The following is an 11929-nucleotide window of genomic DNA, read 5'->3' on the forward strand; positions in this document are numbered from 1 at the left end:
ATACCAAATGGTAAACGTGAATATACTATAATCTATATGACTTTATATATAGACACAATTTATAAAACGTATTATTATATACCTAGTAAATGTAAAAGTATACTTGACGCGTCACGCATTATATTTATTAAAGTTTACCCAAGCATCAGCGTAAGTTCGATCCGATGTCGGCAAGCTATATCTAACATATATTATGTAACATAATAGGAGCAAAAAATTTAGTTTACCTACCACTCAATATTTTATTGAAAAAATTTGAACGACCACACTTTCCCACGCCAGTGCACTGGTTGATAAACCAGACGCATCATTTCAGTTTCTTATTATTGTTTCTCTTTATACCAAATTATGATAAATTGCTGGCATACAACTAATTATGCCTGTTTGTTGTAGGTGGGCCCAGTCCAAATATCCAATTTGTTAATTCTATGGTATTTACAAAGAATCTGGCATAGAAATTTTGAATTGCCAAGACTGGCACTTGACAGCTATAGACTAGTCTATGCATTCATTGTTATAGTATAGATGTTAAAACTTAAAAATATGTTTCTGATATTATCAATTTTCTCTTGGCTATTAATCGATAATAGTTGTCAGTAACCACATCTACTGTTATAACAGTATATTTTGAAATGTTGAAAAGAATGATCAACGTAAGATAGACGTAGAATAAACGTAATTCTATCACGAAAAATGTTCGATTATGTGTATACGTATCGTCAACGTAAAATATACATAAATCCATACCTATATTTCGACGTAAGTTCGACCAACCAATAATCAACGTAAGATAAACTTAGAATAAACGTAATTTTATCACGAAATATGTACGAATAAGTGTATACGTACCGTCAACGTAAAATATACGTAAATCCATACCTATATTTCGACGTAAGTTCGACCAACCAAAAATCAACGTAAGATAAACGTAGAATAAACGTAATTTTATCACGAAAAATGTACGACTATGTATATACGTATTGTCAACGTAAAATATATCTTTTTCAATGAATATTATACCATTATTATACGAATAATGTCTACGTATATACATACACCAAAGTTATCCTTATTATAAACGTAGATTATACATGCTATGTTTACTGGGAAAGTGTTCAATTAGTAGATCAGGAAATTAGGGAGGTTAAAGTTTCCGTAAGCACTGAAGTAACAAGTGATAGTGAATTAAATAAGGGAACTGACAAAGATAAAGATACAACAAATAGCGATAATAAAGATTTATTAATCGATTTAAGTACAGACGAAGGGTATCAATATTCTGTAGATTTCGATAGGGAAAAATATTTAACGGCCATCAGAGAAAAGAATTTGTTGAACACAAGTATAAGACCGATATTAGTCAACGAAACGGAATTACGAAAGATAGGTACCCGGACTCAAAAGGGAATAGTACATACTCAGTTAGAAGAGGTTAAACGAATAAGAAAAACCAAAATGACTAGCAGAATCCCATTAGATAAAGCTACCCTAATGATCCCCACCTGTACTGGTGAAAGGGATGTCTACCAGTTCATCAAGGCATGTGACTTAGCATGTTCCGCCGTAGAGAAGGAAGGTCTGCCCATATTAACGAAATTTATTAACACCAAATTATTTGACCAGGCGGTAACTGCATGTCGATATAGGGACACTAGTGATTGGGAAGGTATTAAATTAATTGTATTAGATGCATTCGAACCGCAACAATCAACATCATCTTTACAAGTAGCGTTGAATTCCGTACGAATGAGAAATAACGATTTAAATACTTGAGATCAACTATTACCTTATGCCTTATTCGTTTATACTTCGACTGAACATTCAGCCACACATTATCAATCATATACATTATTGTATGGGAAGGAACTAAATATTCCAGTAAATTTGAAAAGTAACCCCGAGCCTAGATACAACTACGATGATTATCTGTATGACCTGAAACAAAAAATGCAGGAGTCTCATAAAATAGCAAGGGAAAGGTTAATAAAGAAAAAGATTAAATCAAAAGCGAATTATTATAAAAACGCCCATAGTGAAGAGTTGCATGTAAAAGATTCTATACTGTTACGAGATGATACCCAAAAGAATAAGTTAACACCATTATGGAAGGGACCATACGAAATATTAGCGGTGTTAGATACTGAGAATATTGTTATTCAAAGGGGAAGAAGGAAGGTCACGGTACATAGAAATGATGTGAAAAAATATCATGAAAGTCCCAGCTAAGGAATTAATTAATTTAACTAAGTTAGATATAGTAATAAATTATTGAGTAAATAACATAGGTGATAAAAAAAAAATATTTTAATTTTAGGGAAAAGCAGAAGAATTTCATGTTGGAATTAGAACGGGCTATTGGAAGTGAAACCCACCATTATAGCATATTACGCCCAGATGAAATAACCAAATGTTTAATAAAACATATAAGCACAGCAAATCAAAATTTAACTGAACCATTCTCGAGATCCAAATTAAAAGGTTAGGAGTAGGACTAAGAATATAGCACAATTTTTATATGATATGACAGAAAATAGGAAAATTTTAGAAATAATTAAGTGTGTAAAAAGATTCATGACAGATATGGTAGTAGAAAGAGATTTGGCAAATCCAATTTGTTTGGATTTGGCCAGATATATTAATATTGTACCTAGTGCAAAAAATTTACTGTTTTACGAAAGATAATATAATATAACAAAATCAAATATATACTGGTCTATGATACCATTGGAGATTTTAAATACTAATTATTATTTTATTGTAATCAATGATATATATATATGTATACTAACATGAATTAAATTGTTATATTGAAATTGTATTGAAAACTATTATATTATTCTTTTAATCAAATTACTAATAATTATTTTAATTGTATTTAAATTATATATTGTGTGAAACAACTAAAAAATTTATAATTGTGCCAATCTAGTCAATTGTAATACTCTAGTCGAGTAATCTAGTAAAAAAAAAAAATGTAACTAATAATTATTATCATGTAAATTGTCATAATAAGACAATAATAACCATTTTATCTATATACTATTGAATTATGTAATTATGTATAATGTAAACAAATTGTAAACTTTTTATCTATGTAAAATGTAAAATCTGTGTAAAATTTTAAAATTTTCAAAGCTTTTTGTAGTCCTACAAATTGTAGCCCTACAAAAACCTTTGAAAGGGCGGTGAGGTGTAGCGAGCTGTGATCTTCTTGTTTTGATTTATATGCAGAATCGAACATGTTTTTATGAATATTATTTCTTTCAGTAAGAAGTTCTAATTCTTCCCCATTTAAATATTTGGATTTTATATTAAATTCATCACATGTTTTACAAGTGTCAACATATGGCAATTTAAACTTTGACCCTGTTTCTCCAAAAACATCTCTATATAGCCAATTTGATGGACAACCCTTACCATTACTTGCACATTGTTCTTTATATAAATCATACATTTTTTGAATGTTTAAATTAGACGACAAATATAGTAAGCTAGTATTTTTCCTCGAATAATGGCTCTCATATGCAGGAAAACTTTTGATATGTAAAAGAATGTTTGCTCTCTCTTCTTGTAGAAAATTGTGTGATTTGTGAGTACCTGTACCAGATTTAGGTGATATTCCTGTAATTGAAGCCTTTTTTTTTGTATAATTACATCAACTCTTCCACGCCCTATTCCATAAATATTTTGAAACATTTTCCTACAAACTACCTATATATTACCATTTACTTGAAGATGATATTTCACTGTAATAAGTCTATCATGTGTAGTTTGTGGTAGTGATTTTCTATTAAAAGTAGTTGTTCTTTTTTTATCTTCTATTTGAATAGCATCCATTAAAATTTGGTCTTGTGCTGATAAGTTACCTAATTTGTAAAATTCCTTAAAAATTAATTGTTGTATTTCTTCAGAACAAAGCAATGTAGAACAATTTTTTTAACAACATGTTGTTGTGAGAGGCTTAAAAACTTTCATAGTTTTAATTTTACCCTTTCGATGTTCATACTCTTCTCCAAGTTGCTTACGGTTATTCATAAATTTCCGTTTACCTCCTATATACCTCTGTTTATTATTTGTAATAACTTCAATATTTTTATTAGTAGTATTACAGTGTACAATAATATTTTCGTTATCAAGAAGCAGCACATTATCTTGTGAAATTACATTGCTACACCTAGGAATAAGCTGAATACTACTTGCTTCTTCAGTTTCATTTGGCATTGGCTGATTACGTGTACTACATGTGCTATCTATTAGTAAAAAAAGTTGTGACCCATGGCTGTAGAGTACTTAAATGTAAATGTTTTAATACATTATTGTGTCTGTAGCCATGGTATATAAATTAAACAGGTTGTGACTTTTGTAGATGGTACGTATTTTATTAATTAAAATTAAAAAAAATTAATTTCATAACACTTAAAAACAATTTATAAATCCACTTACATATTTTATTAAAAACAAACATTTCTAGAGCACACTAAATTGTATATTTTATACAAAATTATTTTTTAAATATCTAATAGTTTTAGAAACAAGATATAAATATTATATTGTGCTTTCGCAAATGTCAGATCTTTATTAAATAAATAAAATAATTTTCTAAGACAATAATATTACCTGGCAAATTATTGTATAAAAGACGTCTTCAACAAACTACATCTTGTTTGTCAATATTTTCACATACATTTTTCATAGTATTATTACTGTGGTTGTCTCTAAGTAAAGTACCTACAATACAAATATACAATAGATTGTAATAAAATATAGTTTTTATAATATTATATTATTATACATTTAAAAATTACTGAATCCTATGACCATTTTAATATATTATAATATTTACCAATTATTGAATCATTAGGTGGCTCAAGACTTTTAATAGAATAATTGTCTTCATTAAATGGTTTATAGCTATCTTCTGAATCAACATAATCCAATGATGATGATGAATTACCTGTTAATTTAAAAATGCAAAATAATATAATAATATAATGAATCATTAGATATAAAAAAAATATTTGAAACAAATTTATAAGTAACATACTATTTAACAAGTTGACTGCCATGAGTACCATATTTGGTACTCACATGGTTTGTCTCTCAGGCTTTGAGGGTTAGTTTTGGTACTCACATCTTTTCATGATTACGTCACTGAGGACCATTTCTGATGCTCAATTCTTTTAATGGAAGAGAAAGAGGAGAAAATTTCAAACTGAATAGCGCAAACAGCGCCCAAATTTAATGTTTTTTAAAATAAAAAAGTAATTATCAAAAAAAAAAAATATACAACTTGTATTAATTTTATACTCATTCAACTTTTTTAGTTAAAATATTAATAAATCAAACATAAATACATTAAAAAAAATAATATACACCTCGTATTAATATTAACTCGTTCAACTTTTTTAGTTAAAATATCAATAAATCAAAAATAAATATATTAAAAAAAATAAAATTATACACCTCGTATTAATATTATACTCTTTCAACTTTTTTAGGTAGAATATCAACAAATCAAACATAAATATATTACAAAAAAAAATTATACAACTTGTATTAATATTAACTCGTTCAACTTTTTTAGTAAAAATATCAATAAATCAAACAAAAATATATTAAATATAACTTACAAAAGAATAATACGAATTTTAAAATTACATTCGTTTTGCTAAATGCTTCGCTGAATGCGTTTTGAAAAAACAATCCAAACAGAGATATTTAGAACAGCCTGGACACATTGTTTGTACTTTCCGTGTAATTTTTTGTGCGTGTTTCCTTCCACCCTGTTGAACCATTTCGAAGTAACAATTTGAACATCTACCACGTTTAGAATTAACAATCTTATGCATTTCTCCTTCAGTTGGTGTGGGTATCATTGGGAAGTTGGCTTTCGTTAGTAAAGCTTGAACTATATATTCTCTAAATTCTGTCACACCCATTTTATTACCAGTCACAGCAGTAAATAATAGAACACCTGCTTGATATTCCTGCTGGATGTGTGTCAGCTGCCGGCACATATCTTACATTGTACATTTTACGGATACAACGCATTTGTGCTCCGATCTCTGTCGTAACACACACCTCCGTATTCGCTCCGTTATTACTTATTTTTGTCACTGTTAAAACATCATTATTTTTTTTAACTTTTTTATTAAATTGTTTAAACATTTTACGTAAACTAATCAACAATGAGTGATCGTTTGAATGAGGTCCCTGAAATGGAAAGCATGGACGATACTGTTTCACCAAAAAGAAGAAATGCACCAGGAAAAGTGAGTAAATTATTATAAATAAATATATATTACTGGTTTAGTTGACGTTCACCACTTGTATCCCTTGTATCAATATAAAAAAAATAATAATATTATAATTAGGGCTGTGAATTTGTAGGAAAGTGCATTTTTTTGGTGATTGTGAAACGTATCTATGTAAGTATATAATTTGAATTATGTAACTACGAATCCATTTATGAAACTTTTATTTTGCATTTTTTGACGTTTTTAATTTCTTAGGTCATATTTTCCAGTAATTTAATTAAATTCCGTCAATTGACATGTTTGAAAAAAAAAATTGTTTTTGTACACATGCTGTATATAAAAAAATTAAAATGCATTAAAATGTGTGAATAGCAATAACTTAATGTAAATTCAAATTCAATCAACATTTTTATTATTTTTTTTATTAAATAAATACTTTTTTATGCATGTAGGTATGTACTAATGTATAATATCCTGTACGTAATATTAATATGAATACAAAAATTAATTTAAAAACCATTTTAAATGAATTTAATACTACAATTTTTGGTATTTTATGTTCCTTTTTTTTGCATTTTAAGTGCATATCTATTTGGCATTTTAAATGCATATTTTATTGCATTTTTTTGACATTTTTAATTCATTTTTTAAGGTTTTTTAGTGCATTAATTTCACAGCCCTAATTATAATTAATACAAAATACCATTATTTATTTTTTCCTAGTTCAATTTCGGTTGGGTGAATAAATTACCTAACTTTTACAATTTACAATTACGAAATTTTTTTTTACAAATATTTTTATTTATTTTAGTTGGTTCTGAGGCCTCAAAAAATTATGATCGTCAATTTATATAAGGACTTCAAATCCAAAAATCCAAATATGCCGTACAGGCAAATGATGTCCGAAATGTCGACTACTTTGGGTATTGGCTTGAATTCGGTGCGTAATACTGTTTCCGAATACAAACTTACCGGCACTGTAAGTTCTCCTAACAAGAAACGAAATAAAAAGTGTCTGTTCGAAAAAATTGATGACTTAGATCGAAATGGGTTACGTCAAAAAGTGCATAGTTTTTGGATGAAGAAAGAATTACCAACACTCGACAAGATTTTGGTAGCCGTGAATGAAGATCCGGCTTTTCCTAACTTTAAACGTACCTCGTTGTATACAACAATAAAAAAATTAGATTTTGTGTTCACCAAAAGAAAGAGATGCAGTGTGCTGACAGAATGAGAACTTGCTTGTGTGGCGTCAAAATTATATTTACGATATACGAAAATTTAGAGAAGAAGGTCGTAATATCTACTACCTAGACGAGACATGGGTAAATGCAGGCGATTATGTTGACAAGTTGTGGGTTGACAAAACAATTAAGTCAAAACACGATGCGTTTAAAAAAGGTCTAACAACTGGTGCAACGAACCCGACTGGTAAGGGTAAACGCTTAATTGTTTTGCACATTGGATCACATAAAGGTTTTTTGGAAGGTGGCCTGTTATGTTTTTTGTCAAAGAAAAATACTGGCGACTATCATGATGAGATGAACAGCCACAACTTCCATGAATGGTTCCAGTTAATAATTCCACGCCTCGACCCAAATTCGGTAATTGTGTTGGACAACGCACCGTACCACTCTGTAAGGACCGAGAAAATACCGACAAATGCATCAAAGAAGGACGAAATTTTGACTTGGTTAATATCAAAAGGCGTTATAGTTGATATAGCGATGTTTAAACCACAACTACTCGCCAAGGTTAGAGAAATCAAAGGAAAGTATGTTTCTTATGTCGTCGACAATATGGCTAAAAACGCCGGGCATACTGTCCTTCGATTACCACCATACCATTGTGAGTTGAACCCTATTGAATTGGCATGGGCAATGGTAAAAACCTATGTCAAACATAACAATACCACATTCAACATCGATGACGTTAGGGTCCTCCTAAACACGGCGATTGAACGTGTTACCAGTGAAAATTGGCAAAATTTCATTGCACACGTCATAACGGAAGAACAAAAAATGACAGAAGTCGACCGCAATATGGACGAAATCATCGACAAGCTGGAACCTTGCGTCCTCACCATAACAGGCGACACGACTTCTGATTCTTCAGATTTTTAATTGTTACTATTTTAATATTGTAAAATTTATTTTGATTTATTTTGTATATACATTTGTAACAAATATTTTAGTATTTATTATTTTAAAATTTTTAAGATTTAAAAATTTGTATGATTGTATTTAAAAAAAACGTAAGTAAAAATAGTTTTAATTTATGAATAACTGAAGTATACATAATTTTTTTTAATAATATTTACATTCCCCTTTTGTTATAAAACAAATGAATATTTTAATTATCTTTACTTCATATCATAGCCTAAGTATAGGTTTAATTAAAAATATATGTTATATAATTTTATATAACTGTGTGTAAGTATAGCAGTTGGCGACAGCGACGGCGCGACGGAGACATACCAACAAATAGGCGCAATGATTTTTCAATTATTTGAACACATCGGCAGTCGATACTATACTCCGTCCCACGAGAGTATTACCGTCGCCCGACGAAAACTCGTCCGATTCCGCGCAAATTATTTTGAGTTAGAAATTCATAAAAAATTTTCTTTTTAAATCTAAGATTTTAAAATCTAATACAAGATTCCTCATAAGTTTGTCTAACTTTATCAAAAAAAAAATTTCTACAAGAAAGTCAAATTAAATTTTTATGAGCGTTTTAAATTCATATTTTTACAACATTAGATATTCACTCGATTTCTCATGTACCGATTTCCTTATTTTCTTGTAATTCAAAAACGAATAACTGTAGATACATGAAAATTTCACTGAATGTTTATATTAGCATTTCCTATACACCATACAATTTTGAAAATATTTTGACACTTTTTGAGCTGTTTACGGGCATTTTCAGTTTTCAATTTTTTTAGTTTTTTTTTCTATAAATATCAATAAAGTTTTATCTGTTGGGCCAAAAAGTGTAAAAATTTAATACAAGACTCCTGATATATTTTTACAATAGCAGTTGAAAAATATTGAAAATACATAGGCACAGTTTTTTTTTATAAGCATTTAGAGATCTAATTTGGACAGAATTTATCAAATTTATAATTTAATAATTATTTTGTAGTTAAAAATTTATAAAATGTTCAACTTTTATAGCTAAGGATTGAAAATTGAAAACAAGGCTCCACGTAAATAGGTTATTTATAAATTACTTTATTCACAATAATATCATCAAATATACTTGGTAATATCATAGGCTGACTGACCGTTTTCGCTCAGAATCGTTTTTCTTATACAATGATATTATATCATTGAATTCAAATTTAACACCATCCATTACAGTGACCCACTTGTAACCTACTGTACAGCAGAGCGACATCCACTTATCCACCTTTTTTTAAAATATTTTTTGCACGGTAAATTGTGTTAAGGTAATTTTTTCAAAATGAGTGACAATGAATGCATCAATGTTAACATTTCTGTTACGCCGGCTGTTCAAAATTTGCAGAATCCGCAATCATCATCGAGTTCGCCCGTTAAAAAGAATCGATGCGGAGCGGTAAGAATTTTTAAATTATTTTATATTTTATACAAATAAAAAAAGCGGGTATTTTAATATTTTTAAACTGATATTTTAACAATGTATGAGGAAAAAAAAAGCCCCGTACAAACTAAATACATAACACTTTTTTATTATAGTGTACATTTTATCATTTTTAATTTTTAAACAATAAGTCATTAATTAACTATAGTTTTTTGATACAGAGATCTATAACCATATATTTATAATTTTTTTTAAACAACTACCTTTATGTAACTACCTTTTATTCAAATAAATTTTTACCATATTTTGATATTGGTGCTTTTTTTCCTAGGTTTATATAAAATAATACAATATTATTAATCTACCTTCTTATTAAATGGTTTCACTGTAAAATAATCATTAAATGTCCCTATGCATTAATTCTATAACTCTATTCTATATTCGTTATGTCTTATATTGTTACATTTGTTTCGGTTTGTTGGAAGCAAACAGAGATTAATGATAATCAATCTGTATAAATCTAAAACTCAACAACACCCAAATGTGACGTATAAGAATTTAATGAAATTAATATCCCAAGAAATCGGCATTGGATACAATACAGTTTGTAAGACTATAAGTGATTACAAAAAAAATAAAGAAGTGAAGTCGCCCAATAAAAAAAAAAATCGTCCAACAATCAATGACAAAATTGACGACTTTGATAAAAATGCTATCAGACAAAAAATACACGGGTTTTGGTTTAACGTTAAAAAAAATCGTTCAGGCCCTCAGTGATGATACGGAGTTACCAACTATACCCAGGACATCCTTGCATCGTATTTTAATGGAATTGGGGTTTGAATATACAAAGAGAAACCGGAACAGCGCCCTTACCGAGAGAGGAGATATCGTGGTATGGCGACAAAAATATATTTTAGACATACGACCATTGATTATAAATACTATAGATTGCTCACTGGCCGTGTTTTCGGCGGCGTACAATAAAACGCTCGGTAGATGGCGATACGAACCAATAATACTAATAAATTCGTATTTTATTCCAGCCGCCGTAACTATGTTGGAGTGAGGTGCGGGGATAACTGGTTTTTATCCGTTTATCGTCGTAATCGTGGTGTCCCGCCGCGCCGGCCGCCTGTTAACCACCGCTCCGACATATTTATTATTTATATTAGGAAAATTATTAATTAGGATTTATGAATGAAATTGACCGAGTGCGGTGCTGGAGAAAACAGGCGTACTAACGGGCTAAATAAGCCTAAATATATTTTTTTTGTTTTACAGAAAAATAGTGAAATGTTATAAGTTATAAGCAAATAAACAATATTCATTATTTACTCTAACAGTTTAAACTACACAACAAATTTTTAATTGCACGTAGGTACCTTTATAAATTCGTGTTATTTAACCATACTGCAGTGGCGGCGTGAACTATTTTTTCCTCTGAAGCAACTGCCTCATAAATTAGCTTTTCACGCCGCCACTGAACCATAGAATAATCTATGACTTAGCTAACTACTTGTAGAGTGTAGTCCCACTTCGTCAGATTTAAATACGAAACATAAAGTAAACTTGCCATTTATTATTTATTATAATTATATATAATTATTATTAGGTATACTACTTGTATATAAATATATATTTCATACAATTATTTAAATCTTTAGAATATACACACGGAGACTTAATGCATGTTGTAAAATACTAAAATAAAAAATTAACAGGTATATTTCTACTTTACCGGACACCTTTTTTTTTGCGATTTTTGTAATTGAAATATATGTAGGTAAGTACGCTGAAAACGATGGTGAAGTCAGAATTTGGGGCTCGGACTTAGTTTCGAAGTTATCGGCGAATGAAGTTCGCTATTTTAAGTTCACTGTCCCTATCATGAAGATTGATGCTAGCAAAGCATCACTGCCCATACTACGACATAACTTACCCTGTGACCTACTTAAGGTGGTGTTGCACAGCAAGTCGAGGGATATTTTCGATTTGCGGAGCGGAGCGACGGCGCCGAGGAGCGTAGCGACGAGTGCCGCTAGCAAGGCATCACTGCCCATACACGCGATTAAGTCCCAGCGCATGCGCAGTAACGCCACAGA

The 11929-nt window shown here is 29.7% G+C and overlaps 1 protein-coding gene across 1 annotated transcript; it reads left to right on the plus strand.

Moving 5' to 3' along the window:
• Window positions 1-6188: 6188 nt before the first annotated feature.
• Window positions 6189-8380, plus strand: LOC132932705 (uncharacterized). The gene is made up of 3 exons (XM_060999073.1): window positions 6189-6272; window positions 7069-7421; window positions 7543-8380. Exons 1-3 carry the CDS (start codon window positions 6189-6191, stop codon window positions 8378-8380), a joined length of 1275 nt encoding a protein of 424 aa, XP_060855056.1.
• The last annotated feature ends 3549 nt before the right edge of the window (window positions 8381-11929 follow it).

This window comes from Metopolophium dirhodum, chromosome 1, assembly GCF_019925205.1.
Source record: "Metopolophium dirhodum isolate CAU chromosome 1, ASM1992520v1, whole genome shotgun sequence".
Classification (NCBI taxonomy): Eukaryota; Metazoa; Arthropoda; class Insecta; order Hemiptera; family Aphididae; genus Metopolophium; species Metopolophium dirhodum.